Source organism: Acipenser ruthenus, chromosome 14, assembly GCF_902713425.1.
Source record: "Acipenser ruthenus chromosome 14, fAciRut3.2 maternal haplotype, whole genome shotgun sequence".
In the NCBI taxonomy this organism is placed as follows: domain Eukaryota; kingdom Metazoa; phylum Chordata; class Actinopteri; order Acipenseriformes; family Acipenseridae; genus Acipenser; species Acipenser ruthenus.
Genome location: NC_081202.1, coordinates 6,559,054 through 6,578,003, shown reverse-complemented (window position 1 = coordinate 6,578,003; position 18,950 = coordinate 6,559,054). Strand labels below are relative to the sequence as shown.

Genomic DNA, 18,950 nt, shown 5'->3' with positions numbered 1-18,950 from the left:
AGCTAACTGTGTATGATCTCAATTTACTGAAATCTTCACCTGAAAGTAATTTTCTTTTTTGTTTCATTACAGAAAAAGAATACTTCCCTGCTTCTCAGTGTGAGCTCCTTGGCCACCTGGGGAGCCATCTTATTGGCTGCCCGCTTGTACTGGATGGGCAACAAGCCACCCAGCTTCTCCAACTCAGATAACCCAGCGGCTGACTCACATAGCCTCTTGACAAAGACGCTGACATTCTTCTACCTGCCTTCCGTCAACATGTGGCTGCTGCTGTGCCCGGACACCCTGAGCTTTGATTGGTCCATGGACGCCGTGCCTCTACTCAGGAACTTTGGCGATTGGAGGAACCTTCACACTGTGGCCTTTTATGTTGGATTGCTGCTCCTGTCTTGGGTCAGCCTCAGGAGTCCCTCAAGGGTCAAAAAGACCAATGGGAAAGCATATGTAGTGAATGGGATACATACAGGCACAAACAGGAAGCATACAGGCACAAACGGGCACAGTTGTCACACAAACATGGGGCTCCCAAACTCAGGGTCTCATACTGTGAAAAGTACTGAGAATGGTGTAAAGAATCATGTTATTCCAAGGACGTCACTGCCCACTACAGAAAACGTAGTGGTCTTCTCTTTGGGGCTATTGATGGTGCCCTTTCTCCCTGCCACTAATATGTTTTTCTATGTGGGTTTTGTAATAGCAGAGCGTGTCCTCTACATACCCAGCATGGGCTTCTGCTTGCTGGTGACGGTGGGCATGAGGGCCCTTTACATCAAAATCAGGAGAAGGTTCTTGAAGAGCCTTCTGTTGTATTGCACTGCCACTTTAGTCCTTTTGTATGGGATAAAGACAGTGTTGAGGAACCAAGACTGGCAGGATGAGGAGATGTTATACAAGTCAGGGATAAATGTAAACCCGGCAAAAGGTAAATGCATACTCCCCTCCCTCATTCTGTGGTGACAACATTTCTGCCAAATGTTGTATTATCAAGCAAAAATCGAAGCCATTGATTTGGATTGCACAGATGAATTGTTGGTATCGGCATATTATTTAACTATTAATGTAATAGCCAGTAACTTACTTTCTTCATCCATTTTGCCATTACACCAATGGAGGACCAATAGGAATATGGACACACTGTCAGTCTGTATTTATAATGGATGGGTGCCTATACAGTTTGGAATGCGCCCCATGAAATGTTGAAAATAATTCAGCTTTGTTCCTGATAGAGAACAGTAAAAATTGTAGATTTAAAAAAAAGCAATGTTTACTAAACTATCATACCAAAGGAATATGTCTTTATTTTTACATTTCATTTGCTGAACTTTGGGGTTTGTTTCCTCTGGACAACAACATTCTGTTCATGCACTTTCCTTACTTGAATTCTACAGCTAGCTTTGACACAGCTTCTAGCAGGTCATTCTTTTTGTCATATTTGGCAACAGCTGTTAAACATTTTAGTTAGTTGTGGAAAAATTGGAACCTCTCTACTGTTATGTAAACTGATCTTATTTTCTGGACTTCTAGAAACTGATACTTTGGAAGTGCTGAAATTACTGTTTTAAATATCAGAACATAATAATATCATAATAATATTGTATTAGCTGCTTTTACTTATACACAGCCTGATATGTATACTTCGGATTCATAGCTCCCTGGTGCTCATCCTGAACACCTTTTCGAGCTCTAACCCAGAAAAGAAATGCAATCGAGGCCTCAAGAATTTATTATTCAACCTGGCACACCGCTGCAACCCCCAAACTATCAGTCATATCCAGAACTTAGTGTCGGAGAACCACACAGTTCTGAACTGCAGGTGCCTGGCCAGCCACAGGGGTCACTGGTGTGCGGTGAGCCAAGGCCTCCCCTTCCGACCTAACCCCTACCCTGCCCGGGCAGAGCTTGGCCAATTGTGCGCTTCCCCCTGGGAACTCCCGTCCATGGTCAGCAGTGGCATAGCTTGGATTTGAACCGGTGATCTCTAAGCTATAGGGTGCATCCTGCAATATGAGTGCCTTTACCGGATGCGCCACTCGGGAGCTCTTGTTACCAGTAGTTGTAAGAAAATGTGTATACTGTAATACATCTGAACCCTCACTTATACCAAAAGCATGAATGCAGGTATTATCATTACCAATGTAAGTTTACAAGATACGATTCAGTTGTCATGCACTACTTAACATGCAATTTCCCACCTGCTGTATCAAAAACTGGACCATATGGCATGTATATTCATATTGCCTGCAATGGTTCTTTATATTCACTGGAATGGGCATACTGAAATATGATCAGAATGATCCTTGGGGCCAAATCAAGTGAAACCAGTAGTCAAATCATTTTTTAGAACACACATAATAGGATATAAAGCAGGTAAGAAATAAAATATGATGAACAATGTAGATGCTACAGTATGAAGAATCCTTTAACAGTTAAATGGGACGTGTGAACAATGTAAGGGAAATTGCTCAGCCTGGTCCAAAGAGCAGGTTGCAGCCGAAAATAGACATTGACTTAATTTTTTTACAACATATCTGTAAATCTAAATTTAAAATAGATAAGCAATAAAGCACCAAAAGACTACGAATCACAACCACGCTTTCCTAAAGCATTCAATGCAGATGCCACCGGGCTCAGGTTAAATCTGTCTATGAACTTTTCAAATAAGCAGAAGTAAATAAGCAGCTGTTTCAAACTTTCTACTGAAAGACTGTGTTGAATGGCCTTAGAGAGGTTTACAAAGACATTTAGAGGAAGATGCTGGAATTATATTATACCCTTATTATAAGCCTGTCATGTACAGAGTTCCCTCTGAGATAAAGGTTAGCTGGAGAATCTGGGACTGTGTAAGGAACTCTTGTTTTAAACTAGTTTCCTTTTCAACAAGTGTTACAACAAAGAGAAGTAGCAGCTGTTTCTCCTGGAAGCACTGCAAAGAGCCTTCAGAAGTCCTTTTGGCAGGGTGTGGGGGGACTGAGTAAGAAGTAGTAATTGTGGGTTGATTCCTGCATAAAATAAGTTAAAATGGCCCTAAAGAGTCTGAGCCAGGTCGACAAGAAAAGGAAACTACTCAAACATGAGCAGCGGAAGTATATGAACAGAGAAGATTAAAAAAAAAAAGATTAAAATAGAACATAAAAAACTAAAATTGTGATTAAAACCACCCCTTTGTCCCATGGTGTGAAAAACAAACTCCAAATGGTACTATCTCAGTATGCTCTACATGAATAATGTATATGCTGTATTTGAACAACGTATTGAAAGAGCAACACACAGTTTGATCATTCAAATACTACGACTACCACTTCTACTACACTGGGAATGTAATAAGAGCCGGATCACTTATTTAAAATCAACATATTTCTTATGTATTTTTTCATTTATTTTTTTGCAGCTCAGTAGTTCTAGCCATAAATGATACTGAATACAAGACAATATACACATACACATATCCCTTTGAAATGTATATTATAAAAAGGTTTCCATAGAATATCATATGGTAACATTTACATAACATTTTGAATACATTTTTGTTGGCTTTTTTGTAGGCTCAAAAGTGTAATGCTGGGTTGCCCATAAGAGGGAAACTGTTTAATAACAGGTTATTACAAAGGCATACATTGCATCACTGTTATAATAAGCATCTTGGCAAACTAATCAATATATAAACAGGAGATTAATTTGAAAATGTTCTCTACTTTTACATTTAATACTTGGCAAAGGCAAAATAATTGAATACAGCAAATTTCATACCTCCTCCCTGCTTTTTGTCCTCCAAAAATAAAACAACCTTGTAATTTTGTTTGACATGTTGTTTAAATATAGAGAAATAGAGCAGCTACAAATAGTTTAAAAAACAGTGCATTGAAAACAGTGGGTTGCACTGAGCCTAGTAAATACAAATAAATACACCCGGCTTCAATTAACCACGCTTCGTGCCCTCGCAAAATACCTTATTTTCAATAGCGAGACAAACATAAAAAAAGAGCTCAATTCAGAAACACTTCAAATGAAAGTAACAGTGTATTTGCTTTGCATGTTTGTTTTTTAAACTGGCCAGAGAGAATTTATTAGTTTTACATAATCAATACCTCTACTCGAAATGCTCCTTATTTATGAAACCAGCCATTCAGAAGGGCCAGCTGATTGATCAGTTGACTAGATCACCCAACTGTGTTGATCTCCTGGAGAAACACGTGGTATAGGATGCTCTAGAGTGGTGAAAAAAAATGTAAAAAGTATTTCATGGTTGTGTTTTTCTGTACAGTATGTCCCCTATGGTGAGCAATAATGCCAATATAAGTCATATTTAAACTCTAATGAATTACTATAATGAAGTCAAACTACTCAATACTCTATTGCAAAATCTTCACAGAATTTAATAGACACGCACAGATGGGTTGAGACCCATGCAATTTTAGTGTGGAAGTTTGTAATAGAAATTTGTAATATTATGTTAGACAGTAACCTTCTTGCCAAGAGCCAAGCTGTCATCTTCTGAGCCAGCAACACAAGAAGAGTTCAATACAAAAGAGCCCGTAGCATTATTGATTCGTACTGTTTTCCTAATAAATTCTACGGTAGTTTCCTGAGGGAAACGAGGAAACAATTCCTCTGTTCACATTGGTTGTTCTCACAGTACTGTATGGTGTACTGTATGGTACATCCAGCAAACCGTGAGCATGTAAAGAAGTCAAATATAGAGAGGATATTTGATTGGAAAATAATTTTATTTTAACCAAGTTTATTGTATTCTACTCTGTCAGTATCTGTTTTTTTCTGAATATGTTAATACTACCAGTGGACTTGATTCTGTGCTTTGATAAAACAGTCACCTTAATCGAAAAACAACAAACTGGAATTAAAGTGTGCCTTTTATAGCGGTAACCCATAATTCCCTCTATTTTCTCATATTACACTTGAATAAGTTTGAGGGCAGAGCTGGAGTAACAGGACAAAATATTATTGTGTTTATTGGTATTTATGATTTTATAACAATATATAAATTTGACTAAAAATGACCAATGCAATAACCGACATGTTAACAGTTACATGAAGTAGACCTTGTTTGATTATGTAAGTGGAATAAATATAAATACAGCATCAGTAATAACATTAACAATGTATTATATGGGAACATTAAGTAGAATACTGACATCCTTCCCCTTTATCCCTGACTGCTATCGTCAGCTACAAAAAGCAGCTCAACCATAGTTTTTAAGAGAAAGATTGAAGCCCTGTGTCCTTCTCAGGCAGGCTGAGAGCTTGAATGGAGCTCTTTTCTATAGCCGGGGTTGGCCTTCAATGGCTGTATGCTACTGCTATTTCCAATACTATAGCTGCCTTGGAAGTCTTGTGGGCTCCGGCTGAGAAATATCATGTCGTCTGGGTTTGTGTTCCAGGGCCCTACTGAATAATGCTTTCTGTCTCCCTGTCAGCATGGGGTAACCTTGGGAATGTCCTCAAGAGCCATGGCAAGATGGCAGAGGCTGAACAGGCCTATAGAAACGCCTTGTACTACCGCAGCAACATGGCTGACATGCTGTATAATCTGTAAGTATGCATGACTCATCTCAGTTCATTTAGAGCATGGCGAATTGAATGACGCTATTGATGCTCTGCAATAATGACATTGTCCCCCCCCCCCCCTCCCCCCCCGGGCCTTTTCCGCAAGACAATGTTTTCATTAATCATGTTCTCTAAACTCTGGGGTGTACAGCAGTCACTCTTAAAATCCAGCACTAGTTACGCTTAAATTAACCCGAAATGGCAAAGTAAGCAGCCCATGTAGTTTGGGGTTATGGGATTATATAATAATTGTCCCATATTGTGTTCATTCTGGAAACTGATATAGACTGATTTACTACCACTGAGTTCACAGCCTTCTTTAAGCACTGTTATACTGACTGGAAATTAGCTGAGGGCTTGAAAATACTCCCCATGTTTGCCATGTCACCCTAGAGATATGACTACTGGGAATAGCTGTCACGATACATTAGTCAGTTAATCAGGACGTGCAACCTGTGCTCTTTAAAATCAGTTCAGCTCCTCTCAGTTCAGTTTCCTCTCACAGTTATTTTTCTTCACTTTTATTGATGTATTCTTCATATACACTGCATGGTTACACTTTGATAAGCATCCTCAACCTATTGAGGCCCTGTGTTCCTGTCTATTGCTTAGGATAATCTGTTAAATAGAGCATACTGCACATTATGGTTCTAAGGGAATACATATAAACAGTGAGGTTTTGGCTGTATCACAAATTGTTTGTTCAAGCATTACTCCTGTAGAACCATCATGCTTTCCTGTTTATCCTAAATAATACATTTTATTTATTTTGTTGTAATCTGAATCTTTTTACTCTATGACCTTTTAAAGAGTGCAATCCCGAAGGCAGAGTGTACTAGAATATACTGTGTGTCTGCATCTGTATAGTCAGACAGTACAGAGGTTGGGCAAAATGAATGAAGCATCTGCAATAGGAAATAGGGCCACTATGGGCAGCCATGAAGGCACAGATTCATTGTGAAATGAAATGATGCAAATTATTTCAGTGGTGGTTTAATTCCTTCAGGGAGTATGCAGTAAAGTTCTTCAGAGTTATTTTGAGATTGTTCCTTGTGAAACATACTTAGCTGCCTTGCCCTTCATGAGTGAAACTGACTTGCTACCAGAATATGCAGCTTTTTATCAGAAGTGAGGGAAAGTACATTTACAAACAAGACAGTGCTGCATATGATGGGTGTTTCTGTTCTTTTATCAAAAAATTGCATATATTGCAGACTGTATGTGCATTGCATTCATGTTACACATGAATACCCTTCATTCACTTCACAACACCTTCATTTTAATACACTTGTTTGAATGTGGACTGAATACTCAGGACCTCCTGGGGCCCAGGCTGTAACTTTCCTGCATTCTAATACACTGGTAGCGTTCTCTATTGTCCAAAGAAAGACATTCATTCTTCTTTAATTTCATTTAGCCTCAGGAATCAGAACACATTTTTATTCTACTTTTATCTAGCACACTATGTGACCTCTTTCTGTAAGAGCAGCTTGTGCCTCCAGCTTTAATCTTTAATCATCCCTGTGATTGTGTTTGCAGCTGAACCTTTGTTGTCCTGTTTTTCAGAGGTTTGCTGCTGCAAGAAAACAGCAAGTTCTCTGAGGCACTGCTCTACTATAAGCTGGCAATTGGTAGCAGGCCTACATTAGCTTGTAAGTAATGCCCCCTTTATTCTAATGGTGTAGCCAACCAACTGTTACAGATTGGAAATGAAAAGGAACAATGTCCCATTATCCAGTTAATGAGTGGCACAGCTTTTGGAATTATTTTAGAACCCTGTTAAGCCCTGTAGAGTACTGATTCATTTACTTGCATTTATCATCGACTAAGGTCCCTCTCTAAATCATTCTCTATTTCTGGCTTTAATTTGTTCCTCTTATCAATGAGATGAAATTGTATTATGTCGTTTTGCTTTGGTGCTCATTTCAGTACTTCGTATGTTGCTTTGTTATTTAAAAAAAGATTAAATAAAAAAATCATATACACAGCAGAGCAAAAAGTGTTTGCATATAAAAGTCACAGCGGGAGCGTATTTTACAATGATCTGCACAAACCCTTTGCTTATGTCAGAATCATACTTCAAAGCACAGAAGAGATCCATCACAGAGTACGTTTCACCTGTTTGTTTTGGCTAGTACAAGCTCTGTCTCACAAAGACTGTACAAAACAAGAACAAAAAATGCTATAAAAAGCAGAGCATTGCTGAAGTTAACAAGGTAACAAAGGGGTTAGCTGTAACACACTGATAGAGCAATTACATACAGTACTTTTATTTTTTCATCAACTTACATGTATTTTTGCTTCTTTAGATTAGGATATTTATATTCAAATTTGAAAAGAAGGCTTTTAACATCATTTTCTTTAGAAGCACCAAGCATATCACACAAACGGTGCATTAAAATTCTCTACCTGATAAAAAAAAAAAAAAAAAAAATTACATTTTGTACATTAGGAGATTTGCTGTAGGTATAACTACCATAAGGTGCACATTTTACAAAAAAAAAAAAAAAAAAAATTAAATGAAAATAATAATCAATATGTCACAAATGATTTAAACTACTAATGTATCATGTACTTTATATACAGGTGTGTTAAAGAGTGTTATATGTTGTAAATTATAGTTGATGTATTTTAAAACTGGTGACCCATTTAAGTGGGTTCTAAAACCCATTTAAGATGGCCATTTATGAAAATTATATACTGTATGTATGGGCACCATGCAGATGTAGCTATGAATTGGTCATCAGTGGTGGGCCATTAATTCTGAAAGGCTTTGTGATACATTGCAGCCCCACATGTTTAATTAGTTCCTGTGGCATTTTGTTGCACACAGCTGCATACTTGAATACAGGGATCATCCTGATGAACGAGGGAAGGCTAGACGAAGCCAAGCGAACGTTCCTGATGTGCGCTGAAATCCCAGATGAAAACCTGAAGGACCCTCACGCACACCAGAGCTCTGTAACCAGCTGCCTATACAACCTGGGGAAGCTCTTCTATGAGAGAGGGCAGATAGAGGTGAGCCGCATCTCGATGAGTCTCCTAACACGACTTCAGAGGGCTTAGGCTTGTCTTCATGCTCAGGTGTCACGTGCCTGGTTCTGCTGGGCTGAACAGTGAAACTGAAGAGCTCTGATTAAATAAAGACAGAACTACAAAGTCCCAGTAATAAATTATATTCAAAAGAACATGGACTTACAGTAGAAGGGGTGTAATATAATTTACCAGCACAATATAGAACCAGGTGACAAAATATTGTCACAAACTGCAATGTTTATTGATAATGTAATTAAAATAAATGGTTTACAGATACTTGTATGTTGTAATTGTACACTATCATCCAACAAGTATTGGGGTACAGTAAGTACAGAAATGTATTTGGTCACCTTTTACAATTTATTATAGTATGGGCAAAACATAAATAGCCTTATTCAGTGTATACAACTTGAGTTTATCACAGGCATGGAAAAGGCATTCAAGAGTTTGAAGAGTTGAGAGGGGTAGCTCTCATGGCACTTGGTGGCACTGTGCCTGACTGTAGCTGGTGTTATCCCTCACTGTTCATCATTCTTTTATTCACCAAGATTAGGATTTTAATTAAACCTGACCCAGTGCTAGATTCATATACTCACCCTTTTTTTTATGTTGTATTGAACATTGACCCCCACAACATAGCAATTCCATTTACTGCTTCTGTTTAGTATAACTTATTGGCGCCTTTGTTTTCTCATTAGGAGGCCCTGTCAGCATATAAAAAAGCAATACAGAAGATGCCAAGACAGTTTGCAGGCCAGAGCCTATATAACATGATGGGTAAGTATTATTTAGAAGCCAACTGTTTTATGTGGAGGCTGTGTGGTCCAGTGGTTAATGACACAGCCTTATAACCAGGAAGTCCTCGGTTCAAATCCCGCCTCAGTCACTGATTTGTTGTGTGACCCTGAGCATGTCCCTTATCTCCTTGTGTTTTGTCTTTCTGGTGAGATGTTGTTGTAAGTGACTCCGCAGCTGATGCATAGTTCTCATACCTTCTCTGTAAGTTGCCTTGGCTAAAGGTGCCTGCTAAAGAATCTCCCAGGTGTCATCTGAGAATCTCCCAGTCTGAAGTAAATTCTCTCACTTTCTAGTGAAGAGAAATGTGTTCCAGCTACCAGCACTGATGAAAAACATTTGAAGGCAGATCATATTTAACAATCACACAGCAAAATATTTTACTTTCTAGAGGAGCAGTGTTATGTTTCTATGTACATGTTATACATGTTTGTTTTTGTGAGCCCTCATAAATCAGGTACATGTGGTGAGTTTTAATAATGAAATGGTGCTCATATCAGCTTCACAGCTCTGGAGCACCACTGTTTATCAGCTTCGCCATGAATTTTAAACACTTCTACCCCACTTTGAGTTCCTGCAGTTAATCTGCTTTTCCTCTGATGTTATCAAATATATCACATTATAGCACTCACACCAGCTCTTATACTTTCTGTCACGTGGATGTGAGAAAGAGATCCCTGTTTTTATTGCGTTTTCCTACAATTCCATTGACTGTTATTCACCACTCATTTAAACTACATTTTTTAACTGTATCATTACCTTATACTTAATAATTCAGTTATAATGCTTTAATGCCACCAGGTCATCTCAGTTCTCCATTGCAGCTTCAAGTTGAAAGTCTTGAGAACCAAAGGGAATAGATTAATGGAGAAGAAAATGAATGAAATCCTCAAGTTCTACCTAATTATAAACCTCGTGGATTGTCTCAGCCAATTACATTTCAATTCATCATTATCCTGCGGTAGATGCCCTCTAAAAGCTAAGCCCCTGACCTAACACAACCATGAAGATACTGTATTTGAGAAAAAAAGTGCACTTTCCCTCAAGTTCAAGTTGATACCTAACTCTGTAATAAAACATTTTCATCACCATACTTGGAATAACACATCTTGATGCTGGAAATGAGAATGTATTTTTTCAGGTGGGGGAGAGCATTAAGGAGGGAAAGGTATCAGATGCTGTTTTAAGGACTGTCCTGTGTATTTAACACGGTATCAGTATATTAGTGCTGCGATGTGCATGCTGCTGAGGTCAGCGACAGCACAGGACTGAAATCCATCCCCCCAGGGACCGCTGCTTCCCTCAGCTGCCTTATCTAACGTGTCCACCTGCATATCATTATTTCTTAGCAGATGCCCTTATCCAGGGCAACTTACAATTGTTACAAGATATCACATTATTTTTACATACAATTACACATTTATACAGTTGGGTTTTTACTAGAGCAACCTAGGTAAAGTACCTTGCTCAAGGGTATAGCAGCAGTGTCCCTCACCTGGGATTGAACCCACAACCCTCCTGTCAAGAGTCCAGAGCCCTGACCACTAGTCCACACTGCCTAATATTGTTTTTGTAAAGGAAACTGAGAGCCTTCAGTGGGAGGTCCCACTGTGGGCTTATATTTATTATTTATTCATTTTTTAAGGTAGACATGATGTACACTTGGGGTGGCCAGACTCTTTTATAAGGCTCTTTGCTAATGTTTTAGACATATGGAAAATACTTGTGCTTAAGTTTCCTAATTAATTCACGTATCTGTTTGTTTGTTTTTTTGCCGCCTGGAACTATTTCAATGTACTTCTATATTTCTATCTAAAAAAGTCAGTGTGCCTATCTTCGCATATCTTATTCAGCCAGTCTGCTGTATTGTATCTTCATCTGCTGAACCTCTACAGTACATGCATTCTTCTCCCACTTTTACATCATTGTTCCATGAACATGAAGCTTAACTGGCTCTCTGCCCAGCAGGGGATCACACCATTGGCTATGATTTTGTAATGTCTCGGCAACAGAGCAGCAAAGCTACGCTACCTGTTGTCTGTTCTTTCGATTTTCCTTTGACATTCTACAAATCCCCGCCGTGATCTGCCTCCCATAAAACTAGAAAAGACGGCAACTGTTTCATCTAAGTCGGCATGCCTTGATTACCCTCTGATTTACCATACTTCCAGCAAGCTCGGGTAATACTTACCATACTTTCGGCATGCTTTGCTTTGCTTTTATTACAGTGCATCATAGTACGCATTTCTAATGGTGTATGAAAAGAGAAGGAAAGAGGTAGAGAGTAGTCTATGCTTATGTTTGAGTAATGTGTGAGCTAACACAAATAGCATCCAGATACAGTACCGTTGGAGACTTATGGTCTACAACAGAATTTATGAACACAAGAGTCAGATCCCTGTTAAACTCTCGTCACACTTACAAAATTCTCATTTGCTAGCAGGTATCGTATTTCAAAGTAACCTGCAGCAGGATTTTGGGGGAATGCCTTTTTCTGTCACTGAACATGTCAGTAAAAACAACAAGATATGTGTGCTTCCCTGACCTCTGACCTGTCCTTCACTATACCACAGGAGAGGCCTACATGAGGCTGAATAAACTGACAGAAGCTGAACACTGTTACCTGGAGTCACTGCGAGCCAAGCCTGACCATATCCCAGCTCACCTCACGTATGGAAAGCTACTGGCTCTCACAGTAAGTGCCTCCTACCCCTTTAAAAAGCTCGACAGTTGTTTTTTCAGCTTTAATAACTTCTGACATTCTCTTTTCTTAAGTCACATCATTGATCCTCCCTGATTTTTATTTTGAATAAACACAATTGATCATACAGTGTCTTTGTCCAGTTTTCATTCCTCCTGTTTAGAATAGCCTACTGGTCTCCACCAAAAGAGTAGCCCTATTCCCAAAGCTTTAAATCATGAGTTGGCTTCTTTATCAATAGTTTGAACTGTTTCCTGAATATCAAACTGTATTTTATTGGTTAAATAATTCTACAGTTAAATCTTTGTAAAAGGACCTATTAAGTGAAGACATTTGAACACTTTCAATAAGACTGTAAATATCAGGTTTAATTTGTCTTTTGTTGTCGCAGTGTTCTAAGTATGTACATGTTACTGGAGTTATGTTTGCTTTCCCAGTTATGGTAGAGAATACAAAGTTTAGTGCAGTCAGTAAAGTATGTGGAGAAAGCAGATATGTAGCTGCAGTCCTTATAGTCCCTAAATGTGCCCTGGCCACTGAAGCATGTCTAGGTTTGATTGTTCATCCCTCAGTAGTGCATTTCTGATTTTAGTTTATTGGCTGAATTAAAGGGAAAACATAAATAAACTCCCTAGGAATTTCTATATCTATTCTTATATTGTTATTTATTTATTTTGTATTATATTGGACGTCATTATTGGAATTTAAATTGATAGCATTTGAGAACTAGCAGCTGGACTCCTTGGGCTCAAGTTCTAGAAGTTTTTTGGGCTTCTCCTTCTAATTGATTTTTTCATCTGGAAAAAAAGGTTGATGTCGTATTAGTTCAATATGTGTAGGTAGGCTGTTGTAAATCACTGATGCCCAGCCGTTCAGATGGTTAAGTCTTTTTTTTTTTTTTAGTTTTGCTGATTTCTAGAAAACCGCTTGTCCAATTGTGATGAAACTTGTGAAGGATTTTGAGCGCAAGTTAGTGAGTGTGTCATAATCAGGGGTTGTATGGAGACTGTCTGTATATCTGTCTGACCGTCTGTCTGTATGTCACTCTGTTTAAAAACTGTGTGTCCGGAGAACTGCTTTATTATGATGAAACTTGAAGTCAAGTTATTGAAAGTATCACAATCTGTGAGTATATCTGCCTGTCTGTTTTGTATGTTGTTTTTTTGGAATTATTTATTTATTTATTTATTTATTTATTAATTAATTAATTTATCTCTTAGCCAATACCCTTATCCAGGGCGACTTATAATTGTTACAAGATATCACATTATTTTTACATACAATTATCCATTTATACAGGTGGGTTTTTACTGGAGCAATTTAGGTAAAGTACCTTGCTCAAGGGTACAGTAGCAGTGTCCCCCACCTGAGTTTGCACCCACAACCCTCCGGTCAAGAGCAGAGCCCTAACCACTACTCCACACTGCTGCCCTGTTGTGAGATGTGCTTATTTACAGTAACATGGTTGACATACTTTAGCACAAGCACTAGGAGGGAGTATTAGAATTGGGGGGTGTATGAATGCTTCTGTCCATCTCGCTGTACTGTTTGTCAGGTTTTTTCTTTACATATGCATGTGACGAGGTACCCCCCTGTGTTTATGTATTATTATTATTATTATTATTATTATTATTATTATTATTATTATTATTATTATTATTATTATTATTATTATTATTATGTACTGGTTTGTGTTTATTTTCAACAATGTTTAGCATGGATGGGGTTTCAATTCCCCATCCAGCTAATCTCGTGAGAACGTGTGGTCGGCAGCTAATGATTTTAATGACAGATTGGCTGTCGACCGCGCATATAAGAAATCCTGTGCAGAATGTGGTCGAGGGATAAACTAGGTAATTGCTTGCCAGTTAATCCCTCGACCACGATATAAAAACAAGCAGCTTTTGCTGACCGGGGTTGGGGATTGTTCAGAGGTGGAGCTTAACAGTAAGGACTGAAAATATAATAACAATTGCTACTCGTGCTGGCTCTACACCCATGCGATAGTCGTTTGCTTCAGTGTTTGGTGTCTGTCTGTCTGTCTGTTTATTTGTTTTGTGTATCAGTGTCTTGTTTTGTGTAAACCTTTTATTTGTATTTAATAAATATGCGTGCAGTGCTTCAACCCATAGTACCGGTGCCTATGCTTCTTCCTGGTCTGACATCACCACCAAGCCATTCTGCCACCGTGAATAAAGTGAATATAGGTCATCTTTACATTTGTTATCTACTTTTTCATGTAAATGAAAGCTCTTTGAATGTGCAGCTGTCAGGGGGAAGTATGTCACTGACATGCTTGTTCAGGGAAGCAAGCGCTTTTTAAATCAGCACCTGTAAAAATGCTAAAGGTTTAAAGGGCTTTGCTCTCAAAACTGGACAAACCTCATACACAAACCTGGACTGAAAGTGCAAATTTAAATGACTGGTCAGCTGACTGTCTTCAATGCCCGCTCTAGTGTAGCAAGTGTGACCATACCTTTTCCAGGTGAAAATCTGTCTCTTAGAAGTAGGAGACTTAAATGAACTCATTTCAGCATTGTCAGCAATTTAAACATATGTGACAGTCTTCTAAAAGCGGGTACATACTGTAGATTAGACTTCACAGGACTTACCAGCGGGCTAATTCATTAAGAACACATACTAATTCCTGCACCTCAGCAGGTTAATTTAAGCAGAATGGTTAAGGATTTGCCATTAGCGTGTGAAGAATATTTTGAGGGTGTGTGGGTTGCTGTAGCGATTTTTTGTATTTTGCCAGTCTGTTCCAAAAAAGACCACAATTCCACAATAATGAAAAAAAAGGTCAAATAAAAGGAGATGTGTTCACAGCTGACTTCTGTTACACTTGATCAAAAATAACAAGTGTAGTGTAACCCTGCAGTGCAGGATCCTTGTGCACTCCGGTGCTGGCAGTTCAGATCCCTGCAGGGGGAGGAGAGCCTTGTGATGAGAATGTGTCCAGTTTCCAGGTCTGGGCTCTGGTTATTTAGGTGGGGGCAAATATCTCCCAATCAGGACAGCACTGTAGTTGCACCCTGAGGGTGGAAGATGAGCAGGGATTCTGATTCCTGTGTTGCTAGGTTAGCCAGCGTACACTCAGGCATTGATATGGGGGGAAACTCGCAGCAGTTCCAGCCTTTTCTCTTTCATCGGGTTCAAAGTAGAAACTCTTTTGAAGGAGAAAGCAATATGACATTAATAATGGAGAACTAGACCAAATTGATTCTTATGGACAGCTAGCTGTTAAGTTTAAAATATTGTTGCTTCTAATTTAGATTTGTTTGGATCTTGCAAACATGTTCCATTGTTTATAATAACTGCACAAACTTCTCACATGTTGTACTGCAGTTCACACATTTACAGGGCAAATGCTTTCAGTCCTAAAGTTAGTTTGTTATATTCTCAAAATGTGAACCTACTGGTACAGGTATGCATAATATATGAATGTACTGTACTGATACAGGGAATCAGAGCAGGGCATTAACATTTAAACTCCTGAAAGAGAAGGGGGAAGTATGATGTTGATGAAATAGGACCATTAAGGATGCTGTAGTCTTTTACGGTTTCTCGCTTTTAAAAATTAATTAATTATTACCCTATCCAAACTATAGAAAAAGAAAAATACCCAAAACTGATGCCTTGCAACTTACTGTACATGCTCAAATGAGTGCCTGTCTTTCGTTAACATTAATTGAATCAGTATAGACCTGCTTCTCTTTCAGTTTACAAGACTGCCTTAAACAGAGTTCAGTGCAGTTTAGATTTTGAGACCACATTTTATCTAAGCTTGTGGAAAATAAACTTTAAATGGTCAGACTGCTCCTGTTTCAATACATTTTACAGTAGGAAAACACAATTTAGCCAGTTTACAATGAGACCTAGCTACCATATGGCAGCCCAAAACATAAAATCATATAAAAATAATGCAATGCAGACACAAACCAGTATAGTAAGACTAGGCCCTGGAGCAATGTTAAACATTTACTCTTGCAGTGTAAAACAGTAAAATTATTAACAATAAAATGTTTACAGTCAAATTGTTGTAGTTAAACTTTGGTAATAAAATAATGGCACAGTTTAAATGTGAACAGGGCCTGAGTTCATTAGCAAGGCTTCAGAGTATGTGATATTTTTAGTTAAAGCTATGGTGGCATATATTTTAAAAGCTGTTCAATGTAGGGAAGGATCTAATAAGTTTTTAATAAGAAGCTAGTAATGCATTTTTTTGGTCTGCTATTTAACGAGCAACTTCCTCTGTATACATGGCTGCAAAGACAATGTGCTGTTGGGCAAATCCCTGTTTTTTTTCCAATTTCTTACCAACGCTTTTGTAAGTTTTGGCTAATGAATATGATGACCAAAACTAAAACTGCTAAACCTCCCGCTACACCATCTAAGTGTTTTTTTCTTTTTAATACCTTGATTTATGCCATGGGAAAAGCTTGCGGAAAGGGAAATTGGACCTCTTAAATCATTACACGTCTTTTTTTAAATAGGAATAGGAATGCTTTTAAAATCCATCCTAAATCAATCCTATTTTTTTTTTCACTTAAAAGGGACATAAGCTTGAAGCAGAACAATACTTTCTGAAGGCAATTCAGCTGGACCCTACAAAGGGAAATTGCTATATGCATTACGGTAAGTACCAGACTGATACTTTTTTGTTGATGTTGTTCTCAAGTTCAATAACTACAATATTGCTGGATGATTAAAGTCAAACACATTCTTTGGGCGTATGATATCACTTGTTTTAACTGACACATCTATGTGGAACTTATTTAAAGTCTATTCATCCTTCTGGCAGAGTACATTTTTGCTAACCTGTATGTCATTTCATTCAAATACTTCTGTGGAGAAAATAAGCAACATCCCAGAGGGCGAAGGTCGAAACAGTACCACAGAGATGTAATAAGGGTACAGACAAGACACACTGGCTGTCTGCCCTAACCCCGGATACCCATGACAGGACAGACGTTTGTTCCAGCAGGAGCTAAACACACTGAAAACACTCCTGTGTAATAATAACCGGTTGTTTGAATATGAAGTATTGTTTATTGTAATAGCACTGTGAGGGGGAATACTTCAGCCCTCAGCCTTTTTCCTTCCCAACCCACAGGAGCACAAAGTTAAATACAGTGTTCTAACCAGCAAAGGTCTCGCTATGATTCACTGTACAGTTTGTTTAAAAGTCAGCCTTTGAGATTAAGTAGCCTGTACATGTAAAATCACTGAATCTTGGTTGACAGCCTGAATCTTCTGCAGAATTTAGGAATGGGTTTTATTGTACTTGTCATACAGTACCTTTCTTGCGAAGACAACCTTTTTCCAGGAATTGCTCTCATTAACACTTTGCCAGATGTCATCAATTTGCAGCATGTGTGAATGCATTTCTCCTGTAATGGTGCAATAATCATTTACAGACTACAAGCGATAAAAGAAAAAAAAATCATCATAATTACAAGACTGGGAGCCACGTGTAAGAGAACAGAGGATGGAAATGATATGCTTTATAGCACTATATATAAGTATGAATAACATAATCCAATTATGGGAGCCTAGAACACAGATGGGGTGCTTGGAAAGCCTCTAAAATGGTGACCTTTACTAAGGGTCATTAGAAATATTACAGGCGCCTGCGGCCCATAGGGTCTTAAGTCTGTTTTCTTTCTTTTCCTCATCAAAGAAACCATGTGCACACTTTTTTTTTTTTTGTATTTATTTTTTGGCCTGGAATGCTTCATTGACAAACCATTGTGAATTATAGTTCTTTGAACAGATTGAATCCTCACAGTCCCAGTGGTATAAGAAGAAGAAGAAGAAGAAGAAGAAGAAGAAGAAGAAGAAGAAGAAGAAGAAGAAGAAGAAGAAGAATCATGTATTTTGGCTAACCCAAGACATAAGTCCTCCTATGTCTGAAAGTTGTATTGAACATAAAGTGGCACTGTGTATATATATTTAGTTGACTCAGCACTGGCCTCTCAGTCTATGTTCCAGGTCTACTGGGGTCATTAACAACATGGTTTATGTCCTTGCTGGGTTTGTCTGGGTCAGCAGAAAATGTCCTTTGAGCCAGTCTTGGAAATTGAAAGAGTAGCAGGTCTATATTGATTCAATTTATGATTCAATGTATGTATGTGACTCACAGGCTAAAGGTAGTATCTCTATGGTCAGTGCAGGCAAACATGTTAGGCTTCATTGTTTGGCATGCCTTTTTACTGCCTTTTATGTGCTGCAATCCTTTCAGTGGCACTGCAGGGAAGATATTCAGTATATGTACTGAAAACAAAATTACTTAAATTGGATGTTGTTCACATATTCAAATGTAATATTCCCCAGGTGTGCAGCCCTGGCGTGCAACTCTGTGATTATAAGCGCAGTCGCCAGGACACACGTCTTTAATCATTTTATTTGTATTAAAATTGAGTAGCACAATATGGAAATAAACAGAGCTGTAAAAGGGGAATATTACAAATTAATAATTGTCGGTTTGTGACATTAAACAAGTTTTTTTTTTTAAATTTAGTCGTAGCCAATTATTTTTATTATTTTCACCCAATTTAGAATGTCCAGTTATTTTTAGGCTCAGCTCAAATGATGTCCTTTATGAAAAAAATTATATATAGAAGAAATTATAATCAATCAAATAAAACCTATTTTATGTATAATATACATATTATTGTCTGTATTAGTTTATTAGTAGTGGTTACTTCTCCTTTTCAAGATGTAGCCCATCTTCACATGGGCTAACAGTACATTTCAAACATGATAATAACAGTTTTAACAAACTAGGTTGTTCAGACTATTTTCCACTTTTCCATGGCATCCAAGATCAGGTCCAAGGAGACACATTAGCAAG

The 18,950-nt window shown here is 38.1% G+C and overlaps 1 protein-coding gene across 2 annotated transcripts in view; it reads left to right on the top strand.

The window, feature by feature from the left end:
* LOC117419600 (protein O-mannosyl-transferase TMTC2-like) overlaps positions 1 to 18,950 on the top strand; it is a 101,211-nt gene that overhangs the window by 61,203 nt on the left and 21,058 nt on the right. For both annotated transcript variants that reach the window (XM_034032496.3, XM_034032497.3), the window contains 7 exons: positions 73 to 922; positions 5,433 to 5,547; positions 7,129 to 7,214; positions 8,396 to 8,580; positions 9,297 to 9,375; positions 11,967 to 12,088; positions 16,651 to 16,732. In XM_034032496.3, coding sequence (XP_033888387.2) covers positions 73 to 922; positions 5,433 to 5,547; positions 7,129 to 7,214; positions 8,396 to 8,580; positions 9,297 to 9,375; positions 11,967 to 12,088; positions 16,651 to 16,732 — 1,519 coding nt within the window. The remainder of the gene's footprint in view (positions 1 to 72; positions 923 to 5,432; positions 5,548 to 7,128; positions 7,215 to 8,395; positions 8,581 to 9,296; positions 9,376 to 11,966; positions 12,089 to 16,650; positions 16,733 to 18,950) is intronic.